At 44.1% G+C, this 25479-nt stretch overlaps 1 protein-coding gene across 1 annotated transcript in view; it reads left to right on the forward strand.

Moving 5' to 3' along the window:
• LOC126474473 (uncharacterized) overlaps window positions 1–25130 on the forward strand; it is a 380000-nt gene extending 354870 nt beyond the window's left edge. Inside the window, exons 4-5 of the mRNA XM_050101946.1 lie at window positions 13941–14055; window positions 24868–25130. Of these exons, the coding sequence (XP_049957903.1) occupies window positions 13941–14055; window positions 24868–25130 (378 nt within the window). The remainder of the gene's footprint in view (window positions 1–13940; window positions 14056–24867) is intronic.
• The last annotated feature ends 349 nt before the right edge of the window (window positions 25131–25479 follow it).

Here is a 25479-nt window from a genome sequence, read left to right on the forward strand (position 1 = left end):
GGCCCCATTCGCGAGCACGTGAATGCCGCCCATAGCATACCACTGACCCCAACAACATGTGTCCATGGCGCGATGCATATTTCGAGCCGTTGTTCTCCTCGATGACCATCGACCTAATTTTAGAAGAAGCCTTATTCGTCCGCCCAGACAACATGTTTTCATCGATCGAAGGTCCAATATCGATGATCTTATACACACTTTAATCGTAACTGACGACGTTGTTGGGAGGCATGGGAATACGTACAGGTCGGCTGTATCTGAGCCCTATATTCAACTATATGCGTTCTACTGCGTACTCCGAAACTGTTGTGCCTGAACCAGCTCTGCTCTCAGTCACCAGGTCTGCCACAGGTCGATGTCCATCCTGCTTTACGGAGCTGACAAGCCTCCTATTTACATGTTGTGTAATGAGATGTTGATGTCCAGTACCTTGTCCGGTTTTAGTTTCACTGTTGTTCAATCACTTTTCGTAGATGCTCACGAGAGTTACAGCGAAACAGCTTGCTGTTTCCGAGGAGTTTACTCACAGCCCCAGGCCCATAAAATCATTCCTTTATGTTGTACGTACCAGTTAAGTTTCACAACTGCGGTCCGTGTCGAATCTGCAACGTTTCCCATTCATCTCTGCTCCGCGTATATACTTTTCTTATCGTGACACGTACCTATAACAGCACCTGGTTGCGTTTTGGCTTATCGCTGTAAATACACTGGATATCATTTTGACCACATATTTCCGTGGTGCAAGGAAATATGTTGGTGTTAATGAAGCTCAGCTTAAAACTGCATTATAGGACTATACTAAATTTTCTGCTAAATGGCAAGAGCGGTGTGGCGTGGCGGGGGGGTGGGGGGGGGGGGGAGGGGGGGGCACTCAACCTTCTCTAAACACAAGGCTGTTCCTCTACAAGTGGGGCGTCGCCGATCAAATTCACCAACTGAAAAAACTGTCATGATGAAACCGCGTTAATCCACAATGAAATAAAACAATAAGAAAAGTCCTAACTATTAACGTTGATAACCTGACGGTTAAACACGAAGTGTTGGGCGGATGCTGTCGCACCATCAATGTTACTAGGTGGGACTTTTCTTATTTTTTCCTTTAATTGTAAGTTAACACTATTTCAGCATGTCAGTCTTTTTCAGTTGGTGAATTTGATTCGTGACGTCCCGCTTGTTGCGGATAAAGCGCTGTTTTTAGAGAACGTTGAGTCTCCCTTCTTCCAATCGCGTTTACTTATTCGCTTAATGTTTTACCGAGATGTGGTTGTCGTATGGCTTACATTATTAGGACTGGTGTTGGTTTTCGAATCGAATCGTAATGTTGACCGTAAGTTTTGTATTTCGTTCAGATACCCACACGAGAATATTACTTGATATTGCGGAACCGGTTTGGTTCCTACAAATAAAGTTTCATACTGACCTGGAAGCTGTTTAATTACCAAATTACGTGACACTGGGTTTCTACTCAAGAAGATCGACTTACCTATTCCCATTAGGGTACCGTGACATGAAATACTCCGTAGTTTCATTCGTTGTGTGAGCCAAATTCGGGCTTAGCATCGCCTGTAACTGCATTGTTTTGACGTGGTGTTAAAGCCAAATTTCAATATTTCCTTAGACTCCTGGGTTAACAAACTTCTTTCATCTCCTGTTCCGCAAGAACGCAGTAGAGTACTTCAAACTGTCAGTTCACAACATCCTTCCTTTAGGCAGATCGTTTGTATAGTCGGCTTCCTTATTTATCTACCTCCATCGCTATTATTTATGCTTGTATCTTATTTGTCGCACATTCAACGTGTGTACTAAGATGTTAGCAATAAGCTGCATATTATCCTCAGTCGTCAATTGTTCAATAAATACATAGGTGTTTTGTTAGGACAATTAAGAGAACGGAACGTTACGGAGTATGTATCCACACCATGCATAAAAAGCATGAGAAACTGCCTGTTGGTTTCTGTGTCGGGTTCGTCTGATGATTTTTCTCACGTTTCGCCATCACGAGTGGCTGGGATTGTCAAAGTTTCACCCCACCCCCCCCCCCCCCCAACTTCCAACTGCCGGTGGTGGACTGGAGCCGCGCTACCTAGCACGGAAAGTAATAGACACTCACGACATGAAATGAGGTAAGGGAAAATTCAGAGAGGTAATTTATTTTTTGCTATGAAACCGAAAGCGAAAACTCACCCCCGATTACCGCAGAACATTTCCGAGCACCGTTTATTTGAGACGATTCAATAGCTTACTTGCTCCGCTTACACGCCGCGGCGAAGATAAAGTTTTTTATGGCGGGACTACAGATCCACAGCGGCATCAGCAGGAAGAGTTCTTGCCACAAAATTCTTCGTAATACCTCCTCTTCAGATCATGTGGCCGTAACCTGACGCATTTACGATTTCATAGCCTACACATAAAAGTCGCTCTCTGCCATCTCTTTCTGTAAGCGTGTTCGCCTTTCTCACCTACTCAACGAAGCCGTTTTGCAGGTACAGTGGCTGAACGAAAACTTTAACGCTTAGTGGTAGTAAGACGCTGATATATTGAGTGTACTTAATGGATATGGACTCATGTCTATTCGATTGGTGTAAATTGCTCCAAAAGCCTTAGAAACCTCTGGACAGAATTGTGTGATTCGTACAAAAATTGTTCGGCATGTCTCATCCTATGGATGTCCGCCTCGATAGCTGAGTGGTCAGCACGACGGAATGCCGTGCAAGGGGCCCCGGGTTCGATTCCCTGCTAGGTTCGAGGTTTTTCCCCGCTCAGGGACTAGCTGTTGCGTTGTCTTCATCATCGTCTCATAGCTATCGACACGTAGTGTGCGTCAGGCATTTGCTGGAGGTTTATCACTACAGGAAAAGTTCAACTATTTTTTGTTACGTTGACCTATAATCTTGATAAAGAGTATTGATAACTCAGTTGACAGTACAATTACGCGTCCTGTTAGCCTAGGGACATGTCCAAAAGAAGAGGCACCATTTCGATCGTGCAGCCATTATCAGCCAAGACACATAGGGATTACTACATGTAGCTACTAATTAGCATTAATTTAAATCAATGAGGAAGTTTAAAATTTTTGCCAGACCGGTGTTCGAATCCGGGTCTCATGCTTATTAGAAGATCCTCAGACCACTGAGTCAACCGGACTCAACGGTCATCGAAGCTGCACGGAATAGCTTAGCACGCCTCATGTCAGACTCAAATTCCCATTATTCCCTCACACTATGACGTTTTGCGCCTACCATTACCCTCATTACTCGGGGCATTTTTCCAATTCCCGGAATATTTCGAGCATGATGTGCATCTGCACTCTATGGATCATTGGTCAGTCTTGTTTGAATTATATGCATAGAGCTCGTTCTTTCACACACCATTTTTATCCTGCAGCCATCATCAATCAAGACACAAAGAAAGGAATTACAACATGTAGCTGCTAATGGACTCTGATTTAAACCAATGGGTATAGCTGAAAATTTCTGCCAAACCTGGATTCGAACTCGGGTTTTCTGCTTCCTAGGCAGATTCTCTGGCCACTGAGTCATCCGGACACCATGGTTACCGCAACTGCACGGCTTACCATAGCAAGCCGGCACGTCATAATGGGCAGAGACGTGGTAGGGTGGTTCGTGCAGTTGCGATGACGGCTATGTACGGGTGGCTCACTGGTCAGAGCATCTGCGAAGATAAGCAGGACACCCAGGCTTGAATCCCGGTCAGCACAAATTTTCAGATTTGACCATTGATGTAAATCAATGCCCAACAGCAGCTAAATGTCGTAATTTGTTTGTCTTTGGTACATATTGGAATTTGAACTGTAGCAAATACAGCCTAGTCCTTTTTTCAATCCCTCGACTTTGTGCCTTCAACTATTCATTGCAAATTAAATTTTCTTCTCCCTTTTAGCTAGATCTGTTATGTTTTGGTGAAGCGTCACATTCATTCGAAAAGTGAGAAAGCTGTGTGTATTATTTTTTGAAAATCGTGTTAATTTTATTCAATGCATGGTCATGTTTTAGTGGTTTACCTGTTTCTGGCATGACAATAGAAAACCAAATTTTATATTTCAAATTTTAATTAAGAAAATCTCTTGGCCTCTGACATGGTGATAATTACAGCCTCTTAATTCAGCCAGGAAGGAAAACAGGAAAGGGCTGGACCAGTGGGGCTTTTACACACTTCATTCACTGGCAGAATACAAATTTATTTTACAGAGTCCCAATCGCATAGCTGCCAATTAAGGCTTTTCAATTAATTAAAAGGTCAAACACTGAGAAACTCATTTAAAATTCAATGGTTCAAATGGCTCTGAGCACTATGGGACTTAACATCTAAGGTCATCAGTCCCCTAGAACATAGAACTACTTAAACCTAACTAACCTAAGGACAGCACACAACACCCAGTCATCACGTGGCAGAGAAAATCCCTGACCCCGCCGGGAATCGAACCCGGGAACCCGGGCGTGGGAAGCGAGAACGCTACCGCACGACCACGAGCTGCCGACTAAAATTGAATGCCAATTTAAATAATTTATAGTAAAATTTAAAGTTAATTGTAACCAAACGAACTTAATATTCCTTAAGACAAAGACACTCCCTATATAAGCAATAGAATGTAATAACGCTAAAGGCGTAATAAAAGCAGACGTCAATCTAATCAATAGTACCCGAACAGTCCAGAACGCCCTTAATTATAAAACCGTGAGTATAAAATGTGGTTTATACTATACCGATAAAAAATCCTCAAACCATACCCAAAAACAATGAAAAACAATTTAACACTAATACTAGGCAAGGTAAATTTTAAACCAAGGAAAACACATAAATCGAAGATTTAACACCTCTTTTTCAATAACAAAATAATAATAAATTTACAACAGATAATTGTATATGTTGGGATCATAACGTAGAGGTGAAGGCCACAAGCTAACGGACACAAATTCAGACTTATTGCAAGCATGGACTTAACTTGAACGGGAACATTAAGTAGTGCAGCAGCAGTTGGAGGAAACAGGGTGAAAGACAGGCAGCGGCGAGACATGCCGAGTACATGCACTCCAAATGACGTTAACTTCGTACTCACTGTTGGAGAAGGAGGGATGTGGCAGGGATCCTCTGAGATCGCATGAAGAACTACTGCTCACGCCTTCCAGAACAGCACCTGCTCCGTGACTACATCTCCAACAGTCAGCATGGACTAAGATGGAGTAATTGGTCTGAAGATGATATCACACAGGTCGAAACCGGTCACCTTTTAAAATTAAAATAAATTATTTCGTGTGGGCAATAACGTTTTTAATTAATATTTTAAAGGTGTTCTTTAGAGCGCTGTTATTTCTACTAAAATTGTTTTCATCTGTTACCTAAGAACAGAAATACAACAAACGTGGCATATGAACTGCTATATATGAATACCGCACATAATACACCAACATAAAATTTCATTTGTATTAGCAGAAAGCAGAAAAGAAGACGAAGAAGGAAACTAAAAGTAAAAGAAATACCTTCCTTTCGACTTCTGTTTTTCCTCGTCCGCAGTCCAGAGAGTACGTGCTACAGATGACCCTCCAGCAATACATCGCAGATTTTATAATTTTTAACTCTGAAATACGCTCACTATACAACACTACGCTACAGAGCAGTACACTACAGTACTTGGTATTAGAAGGCAAACTAGATTTACTCATTTTGTCAGTATTGTCAACCTCTGGAATACTGACGCACAGCTAATGATTTACAGGGAATATGTTGCAATGCCACTCAGCGTGTAAAGATTGGGAATTGCCTGTCAGCTTCTCAGGACATACTTCCTGATACTCCGTGAGGCTAATCTCCTCGCTCATTCCTGAAGGTCGGTGCAGATGGATGGTCTGCCATGGTGCATCTCGTTATCATATGTATCCCCTTTTCTTGGTTGCTGTCGCCGTCGTAGGCTTCGGATTCGTAAGCTGAAAAACTTGTGGTAAGTTCCTATGGGACCAGACTGCTGAGGTCATCGGTCCCTAGCCTTACACACTGCTTAATCTTACTTTAACTTACGCTAAGGACAACACACACACCCATGCCCGAGGGAGGACGCGAACCTCCGACGGGGTGAGCCGCGCTAACCGTTGCAAGGCGCCGTTGGGCGCGCGGCTACCCCGCGCGACTCATAAGCTAATATTTTCGCTGTAGGAAGTCCACCATGTGCCACAGATCCTCCTCCCTCATTACGTGATAGACAAATCTATTTCCAAAGGTGTTCCAGCCCAGTCGTAGTCTGTAACATCTTGACTGATCGCACACTCCCAGATGATATAGTCCAGGATGCATATCGTCCACATACACAAGTGACTGTAAGTATCTAGGATGTGCACCATGTCCCGACTGTTAGTTCACTGCTCACTTGCTCGAAGAAAAGTGTATGTTCTTGATCTTTCTTCCACGTCAGAAAAGAACATCGTAGTTTTCCCCACTGTTTCTGTTTTGTCTCGAAATTCTGTCCATTCTCTTTCAGTGCTAACTTTCATTTTATTTTTCAGCTTGCCCTTGTGGTTAGTATCTCCTTCACCTTACAACATTGGCGCGACGAGACATTTATGTATACAAGGGTGACAACTTGTAGCAAAACATACCATTTAATCAATCTGAATGGTGTATAACACATAATGGATGTTACTCTAGAAGATTTATTATCAACAGTTATTATTATTATTATTATTAGCCTGGTGGAAGTTTAATGTAAAAAATTATTATTATAACAACGAATGTACGGAAATGAGTAAAAATCTACCTCTGACAATATTATTCTTATCTATACTTTTTCTTCAAAAATTGTTGGGCTTTCTAGTGAAACTTTATTATCGTTATCATAAAATCTTAAATGTTAACCATTATTCCCACATGTACGTATTCAAGCATTTTCTGGAACTTCCTACTATCGGATATGTCAGTGCTCTGACAGAGTACAAAAAACAGAAATTAATTACTCTTAGTATAAATCACGAAAAATCAATTACCTTGTATCTGACTTCGGTTTTTAAAATATTCACTAATATGCCCTAATAATTATACTGTAATGCCCCTGCAAGCACAACAGACAATTTACCTCGTCCCGCCACTGCCACTGCATAACAATTATACATCCAGAAACAAGCTCAATTAATTCAAGAGAAATACTGCGAACCATGCACAGTGCAATGCATGGTCACAGCGCCTTTTTCTTTTTTAAGAAAACGGAATGATCGGGAAGGGTATAGTCAACAAAGCCTAAGCAGAGTAAAAAGTGAAAGGAATCAATGAAAACTTTTTATTTACTATATTCTGAAAATTGACGGTTCACACACTGATCAACTATACTCAGACCTTTCTTTTCCTTGGACAGTCTGAACAGCAGAAACTTTCATTATCCTACAACATCTTTAACCAATAATCACGTATCCGGTCATAACAATGATACGCATATGACTTTCAACGTACGGATACATAAATCTGGCAAAATCCCCCAGTGCACAATGAAGCAACAACTACGTGCAGCAAAAAGGCAAATTACCAAAAATCCCCGATTAATACAAAAATCTCCTCTGGCGCCACTAGCACGGCCAGGGCAGGCTTCTCCCCACGACAGGCTGCGTCCGACTACTCTCAACAACTATTCCCTCGCTACCACTCACGATAATCATATCTCTGACTCAAAGTTCGTGTGTGCAAGCAACAGCATAGTCCACAGACAACTTTCCAAGAAAAGTTATGAACGTCCAGCTTTCAAATGTTCAAATGCCTCTGAGCACTATGGAACTTAACGTCTGAGGTCATCAGTCCCCTAGAACTTAGACCTTCTTAAACCCTACTAACCTAAGGACATCACACACATCCATGCCCGAGGCAGGATTCGAACCGGCGACCTTAGCGATCGCGCGGTTCCAGACTGAACCGCCTAGAACCACTCGGCCACACTGGCAGGCTCCAGCTTTCAAATCAGCCAGCTAATTTCGATCCAGCTTTACCAGACATGCTATTTTTCTAAGATAATTGGACAAGCGTTGTACTCTACAGCGTGAGAAAGCGAATTATGAAACAGCATTATAAGTAAAAAACGCTCATAAGAACTGTTTCCCCTGCACAAAAGCGAGACATTAGGATAATATTCAATCCCTTACGACGCTATTGTTATGAACTAGATTTATCAGCCGCAGCGTCTCGTGATTTTTCGGTGAGATGTCCACACTCGTTCCACATCCAAGATGCGTTCCATGTTGATGAACCGTAAGTGAATCATTCTCTCATCTTTGAAGAAAGAAAGGAAGATTAGAGTTTAAAATCTGGTCGACATTAATGTCATTAGAGACGGAGCAAACTAGGATTGTTCCAAGGATAGAGAAGCAAACAGGTGTGTTCTCTCACAGGAACCATCCCACCATCTGCCTGGACAGCCGAACTGGGAATTGAATTGTCGTCCTCCAGATGCGCGTCCAATGTGCTATCCACTACGCCGCCTCGTTCCATCGCTTATGCTGGCTGCAGTGCGGCTCGCAACATGGTCCACCATTACATTGCGGTTTATTTGATGATAATCTTGAACAACACCTGCATCTACATCTAGACTCTGCAAACCACCTCCCAGTGTATGACGGGTGGTATTTCGTGTGCCATAACGCTGTCACATGTCTCATTTCCTGTTACAGTCGCGAATAATTCCGGAGAAGAACGACTGCACGTACGCCACGGTGTGCACTCGGACCTGTCTAATCCTATCTTCATAGTATTACCCGAGATATCAATGAGGAACCAATATATCCATTATCTCTTCTAGGAACACAGCTCTCGGAAAATTTAACAATCCGCTGAGCGGACAGAAGCCGTGACATAGCGATACGCACGTATACAGATAGCAGTAGTATCGCGTTCGCAACATACAGGCCATTAAAACAGCTACACCAAGAAGAAATGCAGATAATAAACGCGTATTCATTGGACAAATATATTACACTAGAACTGACATGGGATTACATCTTCACGCAATTAGGGTGCATAGAACCTGAGAAACCAGTACGCAGAAAAACCACCTCTGGCCGTAATAATGGCCTTGATACGCCTGGGCATTGCGTCAAACAGAGCTTGGATGGCGTGTACAGGTACAGCTGCCCAAGCAGCTTCAACACGATACCACAGTTCATCAATAGTAGTGCCGCGTATTGTGACGAGCCAGTTGCTCGGCCACTATTGACCAGACGTTGTCAATTGGTGAGAGATCTGGAGAATTTGCTGGCAGCAGTCGAACATTATGATGTATCCAGGAAGGCCCGTACAGAACCTGCAACATTCGGTCGTGCATTATCCTGCTGAAATATAGGGTTTGCCAGGAATCGAATGAAGGGAACCGCCACAGGTCGTAACACATCTGAAATGTAGCGCCCACTGTTCAAAGTGCCGTCAATGCGAATAAGAGGTGACCGAGACGTGTAACCAACGGCACCACATACCATCACGCCGGATGATACGCTAGTATGGCGATGACGAATACACGCTTCCAATGTTCGGTCACCACAATGTAACCAAACACGGATGCGACCATCTTGATGCTGTACACAGAACCTGGATTCATTCGAAAAAATGACGTTTTTCCATTCGTGCACCCAGGTTCGTCGTTGAGTACACCATCGCAGGCGCTGCTGTCTGTGATGCAGTGTCAAGGATAACCGCAGCCACGGTGTCCGAGCTGATAGTCCATGCTGCTGCAAACGTCGTCGAACTTTTCGTACAGATGGTTGTTGTCTTGCAAACGTCGACTCAGGGATCGAGACGTGGGTGCACGATTCGTTACCGCCATGCGGATAAGATGCCTGTCATCTCGAACGCTAGTGATACGAGGCCATTGGGATCCAGCACGGCGTTCCGTATTACCCTCCTGAACCCACCGATTCCATATTCTGCTAACAGTCATTGGATCTCGACCAACGTGAGCAGTAATGTCGCGATACGATAAGCCGCAATCGCGGTAGGCTACAATCCGACCTTTATCAAAGTCGGAAACGTGATGGTACTCATTTCTCCTCCTTACACGAGCTATCACAACAACCTTTCAGCAGGCAACGCCGGTCAACTGCTGTTTGTGTATGAGAAATAGGTTGTAAACTTTCCTCATGTCAGCACGTTCTAGGTGTCGCCACCGGCGCCAACCTGGTGTGAATGCTCCGAAAAGCTAATCATTTGCATATCAGAGCATCTTCTTCCTGTCGGTTAAATTTCGCGTCTGTAGTACGTCATCTTCTTAGTGTAGCAAGTTTAATGGCCAGTGGTATACAAATGGGCAGTTCATGGGTGCGGCTGTACTCGAGTGGTTCATGTGAAAAGGTTTCCGACATGATTATGACCGCACGACGGCAATTAGCAGACTTTGAATGCGGAGTTGTAGTTGTAGGTAGGAACAAGGAGAACTACATTTCGGAAGTCGTTAGGAAATTAAGTATTTCGAAATCCACACTATCAATAGTGCGCCGAGAATATCACATTTCAAGCATTATCTCTCACGACGGACACCTAACGACCGAAAGCAGCCGCGTTTGCGTAGAGTCGTCAGTGCTAACAGGCAACCATTAGTGCGTGAAATAAACAACGAAACCAATGTGGGACATATGACGAACGTATCCTTTAGGAGAGTGCCGTTGAATTTGGCGTTAATGGGCTATGGCAGTAGATGACCGACCCGAGTGCCTTTGCTTTCAGCATGACATCACCTGCAGCGCCACTCCTGGTGTCTTCACCGTATCGGTTGGACCTTAGACGACTCGAACACCGTGCCCTAGTGAGATTGGACTCAAGTGGAAGCTGATGGTGGCTCCATAACGGTGTGGATTGTGTTTACAAGGAATTGTTTGGGTCCTCGGGTTATGTTCGTCTGCTTGGACACATTTGGTGCCATTCATGGACTTCACGTTCCAAAAAGACGATGGCATTTTTATGAATAACATCGCGCCATGTCACCAGGCCACAGTTGTTTTCAGCTGTTTGAAGAACAGCCTGGACAGTTTGAGAGCATGTTTTGGACACACAGATCGCCTGATATGAACCCTATCGGGCATTTGTGGGACATAATCGACAGGTCCGTTCGTGTTCAGTACCCTGAACCCGCAACACTTTCGCAATAATGGATGGCTTTAGAGGCAGCATGGCTTAGTATTTCAGAATGAGACTTTCAACTACTTGTTGAATCCACGTCACATTGACTTGCTGAGTTTCTGCACTGCATCGGGCGAAAGCAGGGACGACACGATATTAAGCGGTATTCTATGACTTTTGTCACCTCAGTATACACCACACCGTGATGGACATTGCCTCTCTTGCATCGTCTACCATTGGAGCTGGTGGATCACCATGACGCTTTCATGCTTACTAAATGAATCTTTAATGAAATGCGTCGCTCTTCTTCGAATCGTCTCTTGTTCCACTGTCAATCTAGCAGAGATCCTATATAAAGAGCAACAATTTCATACTGGACGAGTGTTTTGTAAGCTACTACCTTAGTTTATAGACTACATTTTTGAGGTTTCTTCCAACGTACCTCTGTTTGGCATCTGCTTCACTCACGACTAACTTTATGTAGTCGTTCCATTTCAGTCGCTTCGTAAGCATACTCCCAGATATTTCATGGAAGTAACTACGCACATCAAAAAATGTTTTGTATCACCTAAGTTCCGAGAGTTCCGGAATCTCTACAGAAAATTGGAACAGAAATCAAAATAAACATCATTCCCGCCTTTCTCATTGCTCATGAAAGCCACACATAGCGTGTTATACCACCATACAGCGAGACATTCACAGGTCGTGGTCCAGATTGCTGTACACACCGGTACCTCTAGTACCCAGTTGCACGTTCTCTTGTGTTGGTGCATACCTGTATTCGACGTGGCATACTATCCACAAGTTTATCAAGGCACAGTTGGTTCAGATTGTCCCACTCCTCAACGGCGATTCAGCGTAGATCCCTCGGATAGGTTGGTGGGTCACGTCGTCCATAAACACCCCTTTTCAATCCATTCCAGAAATGTTCGATAGGGTTCATGTCTGGAGAACATGCTGGTCACTCTAGTCGAGCGACGTCGTTATCCTGAAGGAAGTCATTCACAAGATGTGCACGATGGGGGCGCCAGTTGACGTCCATGAAGGCCAATGCATCGCCAATATGCTGCCGATATGGTTTCGCTATCAGTCGGAGGATGGCATTCACGTATCGTACAGCCGTTACGGCGCCTTCCACGACCACCAGCGGCGTACGTTGGCTCCACATAACACCAAACCAAAACAGTAGGGAACCTCCACCTTGCTGGACTCGCTGGACAGTGTGGCTAAGGCGTTCAGCCTGACCGGGTTAAATCCAAAAACGTCTCTGACGATTGTCTGGTTGAAGACATATGCTACACTCATCGGCGAAGAGAGCGTGATGCTAATCCTGAGAGGTCCATTCAGCATGTTGTTGAACTCATTTGTACCGCGCTGGATGGTGTCGTGGTTGCAAAGGCGGGCCTCGCCACGGACGTTCGAAGTGAAGTTGCTTATCTTGCAGCCTATTGCGCAAAGTTTGAGTCGTAACACGACGTCCTGTGGGTACACAAAAAGCATTATTCAACATGGTGGCGTTGCTGTCATGGTTCCTCCGAGCCTTTATCGGGAGTACAGCCTTCTACAATATGCCAATCAAGTGAGTCACGGAACTATTTTATTCGCCGTGGTAAGAAGAGTGTTATCTATCTTGTGAAGGGGCTGCAACTAATTATTGATGATTCATGTTTGCGCAACGTTTAGAGGACTGTGTTGGAGACCATGTTTGAAAGATTAAGTCAACTTAGAACTTTCTTTAACATAAACTAAAATGTCTAACGGAATTTAAATGTTGCTTCAGATTTAAATGCGAATAACAAGACATAATTCTCAGTGGGTGGTAATTTCCATTTTTATTCCTGATATTCAATGTAGCTCTGAGGTAAGGTAGTTACCACAAGGAAGCATGTGATTAATTTTTGGGATTGAGGAGACCACTTGAAAAAGTGTACACACTTATTTATTCCTCGAACGGTAAATCATTATTTATCGACTTTTACTTCAGCGCCAGGCATTTCAAAGAATTCGGTATTCTTCTCAGGACACTCAGTGATTGAAAACTGTACCAGTGGGAGTAATATACTGTCAAAACAGTATACGGTCATAATCATTTTATAACGATTGCCAAAACTGATACTTCAGTTAACTCTCTTTGTCTGTGTTGTAGTATTGTAAATTATTTCGGTAATCTTAGACAGGTCGATTCCAAGGTACCAATTTGAAACTTTTTTGAATGTGGATTAAAATGTACATAACACATACTTCATTTCTTATAGGACGGTGGCATCATAGTATTGGACACTATTTTATTATCTTTCATTGTAACAACTGCACCTCTACATCTGTTCCCCACTTATAAAAATATTCACTATTGTCGGTAAGATTTGATTCTCTTGTTATTATTACGTAATCACCTCTTTTTCGTCTTGCAGCCTTTCATAGTAAAATGCAGTTTTGTAGATCACGTCATTAAGTTTTTCATACACGCGGTTATTACGTCAGTAACTTGGAGTAGCGATGTATGGAGGATTTCGGCAGTTTCATCAAACGCCGATCACGGGTGTATAATATTAATTGGTCTGTGATATTATAGGTAGTTTAGAACAATATACGCTACACATGGTGTAAATATAATTTATGTCTATAAATGCTTTTTACAAACAGTACTGTATACTATACTATTTTTGATATGTGCGTTCGTGTTCAATAAATATGTTTTGTAAAGCAGGTCACACATGCAAGAACGTATAACGTTTTCTGTCTGTATGTATTATGAGCTGACCGGGACCGTCCACAAGTTGCCGGTAAGTAGACACGACCTTCATGACACGTTTTCACGCACACTGACCTGTTCTCGCGCGTTGCTGCAGATCGTGTGCGGCATCTCGGCCATGGTGATGGGCACGGTGACGTTCATCGAGGAGCAGGGCGCTCTCAACCTCGGACTGGGAATTCCCGCCGGCGCAGCCACCGTGGCCGCTGCAGGTGAGCCAACGTGCTTCCAGTTCTGTGCCGGCTACTGTTTTCAAGACGGTGAGTGCGTACTCGCACATAGGGAATCAACCTGAGCCCAAACACGATCATAAGTTTGTTGCGTTGCCTTACTAGATGTTCAGGAAATCATCGTACATTTTCGTGTCCGAAATATCAGTATATAAATGCTATTTCGGCATTTGTCAGACTGTGTCGAGGTGTTCTTTATGTAAAGGGTGGTCAGTGGGTAAAACTTCATTCCTTTCAGAACTGCTATCCATCAACGACATCAGTATAAGGTTTTTCCGACATGGACAAGAATACAAACTTTCATGCGTTGTGACACGGTGGCAAACGTCTTCTAAAAGCTATCTTCCCGCCGGCCTCTGTGGCCGAGCGATTCTAGGCGCTTCGGTCCGGAACCACGCTGCTGCTGCTGCTGCGGTCGCAGGTTCGATTCCTGCCTCGGGCTTGGATGTGTGTGATGTCCTTAGGTTAGTTAGGTTTAAGTAGTTCCAAGTCTAGGGGACTGATGACCTCAGATGTTAAGTCCTATAGTGCTTAGAGCCATTTGAACCATTTTGGAGCTATCTTCCGGAGTTTATGGCGTGCCTGAAAGGCATGAAAGATTTCTGGCCGGAAGTTGATGTGAAAGTAAAAGTTTGCTCATCGCGTTCCAACGTGCCTTAAGGACGACAAATCAGGACATGCTGTAGACCAGTCAAGAATCCGTTCATTCCTGTAGGTGATTTTGGTGTGAACTGATATTTTGGCATTTGTGCGTGTCGTGTGGGTTGCGGCATTATTCAGTTGCCGTTACGGTGGTGGATAAACACGAATATTTTTGTGATCATAGGTGGACCTTTGTATACAGTTGAAGGCGAGTATATAGGTATATATAAAAGGAACTCATTGTTTTCTTGTAGTCAGTTTACACTCAAACTTAGCGATACTAAATATTACTTCCTTTTAAATGTGTCTTAGGACAGCTCATTCTAGAAGGAAAGGAGAAACTGAGATTACAAGACGAGAATGAAGAACGGTTCGGACTATGACCGTATGTGAAACGTGGGGGGGGGGGGGGGGGGTTGTCATTTGATTGCTTCGGCTGTGCAAACGACCTAGGCCACTTTCCCAGCAATTTTAAGTCGGCAATAATAAAGACTGATCGTTTGAGCTGCGAACTTACATTTACTGATATCCTTTGAGAGAATACAATATTCATGAGGAACAACATAGGTGGATCAGAATGGATGATTTAAAACCAAAGGAGATTAATCTTGTGAAAAACATAGATAGGGTAATCGAACAGAATGGCTTAGAAGAGGAAGCGATCAGTCTTGTGAGCTGCAAAGTGGGACAAGCTTATCAGATGACGAGAAACTTAACACACTAAAATACAGTTGTCAAGCCAAAAGGGTTATACTGTTCAGAGTATTTAAGTATGAACATACGTTTTCTATAATCGACATATTAGTTGAAAGAGAATGCAGGTTACTAATGAAAAGTTTTGGTAACAACGTATTAGTGGGCACGTGATGAGGAGCCGTACAGATAAAAAAGGATCAGTAACTCATCGATGGGAAAGAAAATGTTTACTTTTGTGAGCGTATCTTCAGTATGAGCGGTGATCGTTTTACAAAGAAAATCTGGAATTTGATACGGCCAAAGACAGAGAGGTTGGGTTGTTTCGAATAATGTAATAAAATTCTTAAAGAACTCAGAATCCCTGAATTAAAATTCATGGATAGGAAAGAATGTAGATAAATGATGAGAAATATCTGTGTTTCAAGGTGTGAGGAGAAGTGGAAAGACAAAAGGGACCTGTCTCAAAAGACGAGAAGAAAGCATGAATGATAGGTTCAAGAGATTATGTCAGGACATGAAATCCGGAGAACGAAGAATATCAGTAAATGGATAATGTTACTGACTGTCTACTCGTAATCCGTAGTGCCTCACTTCGAAGCACAAAAAAACCTGCTGCAACAATGCAGGACCTCACACATCGAAAACATCATACAGGGTGACAAGTATAGAACTATATATACAAAAAAAACGTAAATTAGTTACAAACTAGGCCATGCACAAACTTTACTCAACGTGTAAACATCTGTCGGGTTCACCTAAACTGGTGGCTGTCCGACCTTTGCTTAACGTGATTCAGAAGAATGAAGACCTTCAGTTGAGCAACAATATCTTTATTGCGAGCGCGTATCTGACGACGCCCGGCGTGCATGGACAGATCGGAGCTATAAAATTTGCTTCCGGCCTATACAGTGGATCCTTAATCCTCGGAAACTTCCGTAGTTAGGAGAGAAAACAGTACTCGTCCACACAAGTCAGGAGGCACGGAACTACTCACTAACTCAAAAAACAAGGAATAATAACAATAAACAGAATGTATATAAAAGCTAGAAAACACAGCGCCTCTAGAGGCTGAGCGCAGAACTACACTGACGTCGTGTACAGTAATTACGACCGCACAGCACTGCACTGACACACGCGCACAGCACACAAACACACACACACACCGGCGAGCTTGAATTAGCGCGCGGGAGCGTCGCTACATCAGCCCCCCGGGCGGAAGCGGAGCGTCGGCGTCGAGATACCGCGCCGGAAAGTGCACCCGACGTCCAGAACGGGTCGTCCTCGTCGGAGGAGGAGGATCATCGTCAGGAGGCGGATGTTGTGCTGCGTTGGGCGGCGGATGTTGAAGAGCCGGCGCCAGAGATATGGCGTCAGTGTCTGGAACTGCGGTAGGTGGACGCCTACGACGAGGTGCCGCTAGTGGGGTGTCAGGAAAAACATACGCAGGTTTAACCCGATTCAACGCGACAGTCGTGGTTTTGCCGTTCACTAGGATATCCATGGTGTGGGCACTGCGCCGTAGCACTTCATGTGGACCAGAATAAGGAGCTTGTGGAGGCGGTTTAACGCCCTCAGTGCGGAGCATGGCGTGACGACATTGTTCCAGGTCCTGGTGCACGAAAGTGGGCGGCTTGCCATGACGTGTGGCTTTCGGAGGGCTAATCTTTTATACATGGTCCCTCAATCGTCGCAAGAAATCCGGCTGGCCAGTAGCAACTTTCTCTGTGGCATCAGCGTCTACAAAGTCACCAGGAAGGCGCAGTGTTTCTTCATAAACCAGTTCTGCCGCTGACGACCCCAGGTCTGGTTTGAAAGTCGTCCGTAAGCCTAACAAGACCACTGGTAGTGCGGTTGTCCAGGTTTCTTCGTGGCACATCAGTGCGGCCTTCAAACAACGGTGCCAGCGTTCGATCATTCCGTTGCTTGCTGGGTGATAACTTGTGGTCTTATGGTGGGTGTAACCACAAAACTTGGCTAGCTGTGATATTATCCACCGGCACTGCCTCCGGCCAACGTGTAAAACGGTCGATCATTGTAAACAGATATATTTGCCCGTTCGAAGGTGGAAGTGGTCCGACTACATCTAAATGAACGTGGGCAAAGCGGGCTGTGGTATCCGGAAAATCGCCGATCGGTGCGTGTACATGGCGGTTAATCTTGCAGCGTTGGCACTGAAGACAAGATTTGACCCACTCGCGGCAGTCTTTTTGCATGCCTGGCCACACAAAACGTTGCGATACTAGGCGGAATGTCGGGCGTACCCCGGGATGGCACAATCCATGTACTATATCAAAGGCTTGTCTTCTAAAAGCCGCGGAACTACTGACTAACTCAAAAAACAAGGAATAATAACAATAAACAGAACGTATATAAAAGCTAGAAAACACAGCGCCTCTAGAGGCTGAGCGCGGAACTACACTGACGTCGTGTACAGTAATTACGACCGCACACACACCGGCGAGCTTCAATTAGCGCGCGGGAGTGTCGCTACACATCACTACAAATATTCGGATGTAGGTTATGACGTGTTCGATGTGCTTCCATTATTGGCGATGATATGGGGCAGACGAATAGCGAAGTCCTGCATCATCTATTAAGTGTCGGAACATCGATGCTGTCGATAACCTCCTGAATGACTATTTTCAGCTCAGTATTTGTCTGGGTTTACTTCTATACACATTGTCATTAATAAAGCCTCACACAAAAACGAGTCGCATGTGTTCAGATCCGGATAATATAGCGGCCAATCAAGGGCAATGCCAGTAGCCTCTAGGTACCCCAGAGCCAGAATGCGGTCTTCAGAGTGCACCTTGAGGATACCAAACACACTCCTGCTACACGGTCGTGCTTCGACTTGCATGAACCACATCTTGTCGAAATCAGGACCGTTTTGGATAATGAAGAAGAAATCATCTTCCCTAACCTTCACGTACTGTTCTGTTGTCACCACGCCATGAAGGAATATCACGCCGATATTTCCGTGAATCGACATTGCACACCACACAGTCACCCGTAGAGAGTGAAGATACTTCTCGATCGCGAAACACGGATTCTCAGTCACCCAAATGCGCCAATTTTGCTTATTGACGAACCCATCCAAATTAAAGTAGTCTTCGCCGCTAAACCAAACCGCACACAGTCCATACAAATTACCAAGATGCCCCGCAGCCGACCATGCAGTTTGAACGTCCTAACACAAGCAGTTCAGAAGTTATGCAATTTTGTGGTTTCTGAGAGGGGCCGCAGCCTTTTCAGTAGTTGCAGGCGCAGCAGTCTGGATGATTCATTGATCGGGGCTTGTAAGATTAATCAAAACAGCCTTGTTGTGTTGGTAACGCGAACGGCTGAAAGCAACGGGAAACCTCTTAGGTAAAATATTCCTAGCGTAAAATAGTCCCCCATTCGGATCTCGGGGCGAGGACCAATCAGGAGGACGTTGTTATCAGGAGAAAGAAAACTGGCGTTCTACGGATCGGAGCGTGGGATGTTAGATCGCGTAATCGGACGGATAGGTTAGAAAATTTGAAAAGGGAAGTGGGTGGGTTAAAGTTAGATACATTGGGAATTAGTGAATTTCAGTGGCAGGAGGAACAAGACTTCTGGTCAAATGAATACATGGTTATAAATACAAACTCAAGTAAGGGAAATGCAGGAGTAGGTTTAATAACGAATACAAAATAGGAGCCCGGATAAGCTACTACGAACACCATAGACGATGCATTATTGTAGCCAAGATAGACACGAAGCCCACGCTACTACAGTAGTACAAGTTTACATGCCAACTAGCTCCGCAGATGCCGAAGAGATTGAAGAAATGTACGATACGATTAAAGAAATTATTCAGATAGTTAAGGGAGACAAAAATTTAACAGTCAAGGGGGCCTGAAATTCAATGGTAGGAAAAGGATGAGAAGGAAAAGTAGTAGATGAATATGAAATGGGGGTAAGGAATAAACGAGGAAGCCGCCTGGTCGAATTTTGCACAGAGCATAACTTAATCACAGATAACACTTGGTTTAAGAATCATGAAAGAAGGTTCTACACGTCGAAGAGGCCTGGAGACACTAGAAGCATTCAGATTTATTATACAATGGTAAGACAGAAATTTTGGTACCAGGTTCTAAATTGTAAGACGTTTCCAGGGGAAGATGTGGACACTGAACACATTTTATTGGTTATGAACTGTAAAATAAAACTGAAGAAACTGCAAAGAGTTAGAAATTAAACGAGATAGGACCTGGATAAACTGAAAGAACCAGAGTTTCAGAGAGAGAATTAGGGAACGATCAACAAGAACAGGGGAAAGACATGTAGTAAAAGAGGTATGGGTAGCTCTGAGAGATGAAATAGTGAAGGCAGCAGAGGATGAAGCAGACAAAAAGATGAGGGCTAGTAGAAATCCTTGGGTAACACAAGAGATATTAAATTTAACTGTTGAAGAAAGAAAATATAAAAATTTAGTAAATGAGATTGACAGGAAGTGCAAAATGGCTAAGCAGGGATGGCTAGAGGAAAAATGTAAGGATGTATAGTCATATATCATTAGAGTAAGGTAGATACTGCCTACAGGAAAATTAAAGAGACCTTTGAAGAAGAGAGAAGCACTGTATGAATATCAAGAGCTCAGATGGTAAACCAGTCCTAAGCAAAGAAGAGAAAGGTGGAAGGAGTAAACAGGGAGTCTATTCAAAGGCGATGTACTAGAGCGCAACATATGGCAATGGATGAGGACATAGACAAAGCTGACATGGGGGATAGGATACTGCGTCAAAAGTTTGACAGAGCTCTGAAAGATCCAAGTCGAAACAAGACGCCGGGATTATATAACATTCCATTAGAACTGCTGATAGCTTTGGAAGAACCAGCCATGACAAAACTATACTATCTGGTGAGAAAGATATATGGAACAGACGAAATACCCTCAGACTTCAGGAATATATTAATTCCAACTCCAAAGGAAACAGGCGTTGACACGTGTGAAAATTAGTGAACTATAAGTTTAATAAATCGCAGCTGGAAAATACTAACACGAATTCTTTACAGACATATGGAAAACCTTGTGGAATCCGACCTGCGGGAAGATCAGTTTCGATTCCGTAGAAATGATGAAAAGCGTGAGGAAAGAGTGATCCTATGACTGATCTTAGATTAAGGAAAGGCTAACCTAAGATTCTAGCATGTTTAGACTTAGAGAAAGCTTTTGACAATGTTGACTGGAAAACCCTCTTTAAATTCTGAAGGTGGCAAGTGTAAAATCCAGCGAGCGGATGGCAATTTACAATCTCTACAGAAACCAGATCACAGTTGCAAGAGTCGAGGGACATGAAAGGGCAGCAGTAGTAGGAAAGGGAGTGAGACAGGGTTGTAGCCTACCTCCGATGTTATTCAATCTGTATATTGAGAAAATGTTAAACTAAACAAAGGAAAATTGGGAATAGGAGTTAAGATCCATAGAGAAGAAATAAAAACTTTGAGGTTTGCTGAAGACAATGTAATTCCGTCAGATACAGCAAAGGACCTGGAAGAGCAGCTGGACGGAGTGGACAGTGTCTTGAATGGAGGATATAATATGAACATCAACAAAAGCAAAACGAGGATAACGGAATGTAGTCGCATTAAATCAGGCGATGCCGAGGGAATTACGAGGCTATTCGGAATGTGAGGAACGATTGGTCGTGAAATGGAAACCACTGTGAAAATCCGACGAGGCTTTCTACAGACGCTTTCTGCAGTGTCTCTAGTACGCCCGTCGATCGCATCAAGACGCTCTTTTCCGTTGTGAGCGCGCTGTGAGCGAGTAAAGGTGCCTGGAACAACGATGTCTCCCTCCAAGTGGGACGGCCCGCTGAGAGGCTTCGCCTTAATGTATGCAGCCCAACTAACACAATTTCAGCAGACTTCCCTCTTCATGGCAATTCTCAGCAGCACTCTGCAGGGGCAGTGAAGACGCTCCTGCTGCCTTTTCGATGGGAAGTGTTCGATCACCCACAACACAGCCCTAATTTGCTCGTCCTGAGTATCATCTCTCTTCACATGAAACGCTGGATACGAAGACAATACCCAGGTGCGGGCTGGACGCTATATACCAGCGTAGATAATTTCGGAAAGCACGAAAGCATGACGATGGTGTTGGAAATTTGGTATAGTGCTCAGTCAAATGTCTAAGTCTGAGCGGCGACTATGTGGAGAAGTATCTAGAAGGTGTAGCAAAATATGCAAGAAAACATTTTTGATTTTCACTGTGGTTTCCATTTCGCGACTGATCGTTCCTTACTTTCCGAACAACTCTAGTAGATTAGGAAATGAGACACTTAAAGTAGTAGCTGAGTTTTGCTATTTTTCGATTAAACTAACTGAGAATGGTAGAAGTAGAGAGGATATAAAATGTAGACCGGCTATGACAAGGAAAGCATTACTGAATATGATAAATTTGTTAACATCAAGTATAGATTTAAGTGTCAGGAAGTATTTTCTGAAAGTATTTGTATGGAGTGTAGCCCTGTATGGAAGTGAAACATGAACGGTAAGTAGTTTAGACAAGAAGAGAATAGAAGCTTTCGAAATGTGGTGCTACAGAAGGATGCTGAAGATTAGATGGGCAGGTCACGTAATTAATGAGGAGGCGCTGAATGGAATTGGGGAGAAGAGGAATCTGTGGCGCAACTTGAGTAGAAGAAGGGATCGGTTGATAGGACACGTTCTGAGGCATTAAGGGATCACCAGTTTAGTATTGAAGGGAAGCGTGGAGTTCAAAATCGTAGAGGAAGACCAAGAGATGAATGCAGTAAGCAGATACAGAAGGAGTTAGGTTACAGTAGTTACTCGGAGATGGGAGGCTTGCAGAGGATAGCGGAGCATGGAGAGTTGAATGAAACTGGTCTCTGGATTCGGGACCACCACCACCACCACAACAACAACAACAACAGCGACAATGCAATAATATACGAAAGAACCATTTGGAGATGACAATCATTCTCCGAAAGGTGTAGTGCAAGAAATGAATGAGGGAAAGACGCGCTTGGCAGCAGAGGAAAGTATATTATGAACAAATATTTTCACTTAGTTTGAGTCATCAGCCTTCAGATTCGTTTGAGCTACGAATTCCTCTTCTGTGCAAACTTTTCATTTCTGTGAACCAACTGCAAACTACGTCCTTAGTTATTTGATATATATATTCCAAAGTCCTATCGTCCTCCTTCTTTGCGCCAGTGTTTTCCGTACATTCCTTTCCTCGCCGATTTGGTGGACAATCTCCTGATTCCTTAGCTTATCATTCCACTTAATTTTCAACATTCATCTTTAGTGCCTCGATTATCTACTGTTCCGTTTTCCCCAAAACCTTTGTTTCTCTACCATACAGTGTTGTGCTACAAATGTACAGTCCCACAAATTTCTTTCTCGAATTGAGACCTATTGACTAGTGGACTTTTCTTGGCCAGGAATGAATATTAGACAGTGCTAGTCTGTTTCTTATGTCCTCCTTAGTCCGTCTATCATGGGTTATTTTGCTGCCTAGGTTGTAGAGTTCTTCAGTTTCGTCTACTTCGTGATCACCATCTCTGATTACTTTCGCTTTTCTTCCGTTTACTCTCAGTCTCTGTTCTGTACTGTAGATGTAATTACGCGTCCGAAGCCTCTTAAAAGCTTTAAATAAAAGAAATGTTATTAACATTTAACATCTTTATTGCTCATGCCAACATATTTTTTTCTCAACATAGTCATGGTGGCGATGAAAACATACCTCCCACCGAGAGACCAGTTTGTTGATACCGTCACTGTAGAATGTTTGACTTCATTGACAGAGTCACAACCTCGCCTCCACTTGCAGTGTAGCTCGAAGGCGTCCTTCAAGTATTTGAAACAAATTAAAATCGAATAGAGCCAAGTTGGGACTGTGCGAAGGATGATCTATGACAATAAACTCAAGGTGTTGGAATGTTGTACATGACAGAATACTCGTAAGTGGGCTGACATTGTCATTGCGAAGGGGAGGGTGCTCCGTGATTGGACGAGTTGTTTGAAGTCGAAACTCTATTACAACAAACTGTTTCTCACGCATCGCGACCCGACACAATTGTATTACACACCGCCACGTTGCACGCTACAACTCGGAGCGTTTTAGCGGTAGAGGGATGAAAATACGTTGAGACGACAAAAGTCATGGGATAACTCCTAATGTCGTATCGGATCGATTTGCCGGACGTAATGCAGAAACTCGACGTGGTATTTACTCAACATGTCATTGGAAGCCCCTGTACAAATATTGAGCCAGGCTTCCTCTATATCCATCCATAATTGCGGAAGTGTTACCGGTGGGGGATTTAGAATGCAAACTGACGCGTCGATTATGTCTCATAAATCTTCCATGGTATTAATTTCGGACAAAACGATTTGCTCGAATTGTCCAGACCTTCGTTCAAACCAATCGTGAACAACCGTGGCCTGGTGACATGGCATATTGTCATCCATAAAAATTCGATTCTGTTTTGGAAAGGCCGAACATAACGTTTCCAGTCAATGGTCGGTTTAGCTGGACCAGAGGGATCAGTCCATTCCACGCAAACACATCCCATACCCATATGGAGCCATCAACAGCTTGCACAGTGCGTTGTTGACAACTTTGGTCCATGGCTTCTTGGAGTCTGCACCACACTCGTACATTACCATCAGCTCTTACCAAATGAAATCGGCACTCATCTCACCAGACCACGGTTTTCCAGCCGCCTTGGGCCTAACCGATACTGTGACGAGTCCAAGTGAGGCGCTGTAGACAGTGTGATGCTGTTGGCGAAGGAACTCGTGTCGGTCGTCTCATGCCAAATTTCTACGGTTATTGCACGCAGTGTTGGTTGTCTGTTAGCACTGACAACTGCCGGCCGGAGTGGCCGAGCGGTTCTAGGCCCTACAGTCTGGAACCGCGCGACCACTACGGTCGCAGGTTCGAATCCTGCCTTGGGCATGGTGTGGTGTCCTTAGGTTAGTTAGGTTTAAGTAGTTCTAAGTTCTAGGGAACTGATGACCTCGGAAGTTAAGTCCCATAGTGCTCAGAGCCATTTTTTTGAAATTTTATCTGTTTTTTTTTAAATTGGTATATTTTTTGCTAATTTTTCGAGGATTTGGGGATTAAATTATTCAATCTCGCTACGACAACCTTGTGTTCACTAATCCCTACATCGGTTTTGAAGCTGGTTATTAACTCAGGATTATTTGTTACGAAGTGAACTGTGTTTTCACAACCGTTTACTATTCGCGTGGGCTCATGAACTAACTGCTCGAAATAATTTTCAGAGAATGCGTTTATCAGAATTTCGAATGATATTTTATGCGTAACCTTGTAAATAAACGTGTGATGAAGATTGGAAATTCCGTAATGTATTGTAGACATCAGAGTCCAAAGTGGCCTGTAGAGGTGGAGCGCCCCCAGACTGACAGCTGTTGTTCGCACTCTGCCGGCAGCGGCCAGCATCCACGTGAGCCGCGGCTTCGGCGGCTACCGCCCCCGCGGCCCGTCCCGCTGCCAGCGCTTCCTGGGCCCCCGCTGGCCCGTGGCCGCGCTCTGGGGCTGCGCATGCGCTCTGCACGCCGCGCTGCTCGTCCAGGCGGCGCGCACCGCCCTCGCGCCCTCCGCCGCCGCCGCGCACGGCGGAGACCCTGATGCCGGCAACCTGGCTGTGCTCGCCGCGGTGAGTGGCCACACTAGAAGCGACGCTGAGACGTAGACAACGGTGATTCCACAATGACCACTGTCTAAAGTTTCTGTTTTGTCAAACGTTTCGACCTAAGGTCACACGAATGGCAAAGGAAGTGCCCAAAACTGGACTGTACACCGCACTCAAGCGGACACCTAGTTCTTGGCTCTGAATTCTCCAGCATTCTAGTAGAACCAACTGCAAATATCAGTTTCTGACTTCAGCCATTTTGTAGCGGGCTACAATAGTCGCTTTCTTTGCTTATCATGAAAGGTCTCTGTTGGATTCCTTTCATGTTAATTTCTTAAAACTGTTGTCATTTACGGCATACATTCCACTTCTAAATTCACTGCGGTGTTCTATCTGGGAGGAGACTGAG

Source organism: Schistocerca serialis, chromosome 4 (assembly GCF_023864345.2).
Source record: "Schistocerca serialis cubense isolate TAMUIC-IGC-003099 chromosome 4, iqSchSeri2.2, whole genome shotgun sequence".
In the NCBI taxonomy this organism is placed as follows: domain Eukaryota; kingdom Metazoa; phylum Arthropoda; class Insecta; order Orthoptera; family Acrididae; genus Schistocerca; species Schistocerca serialis.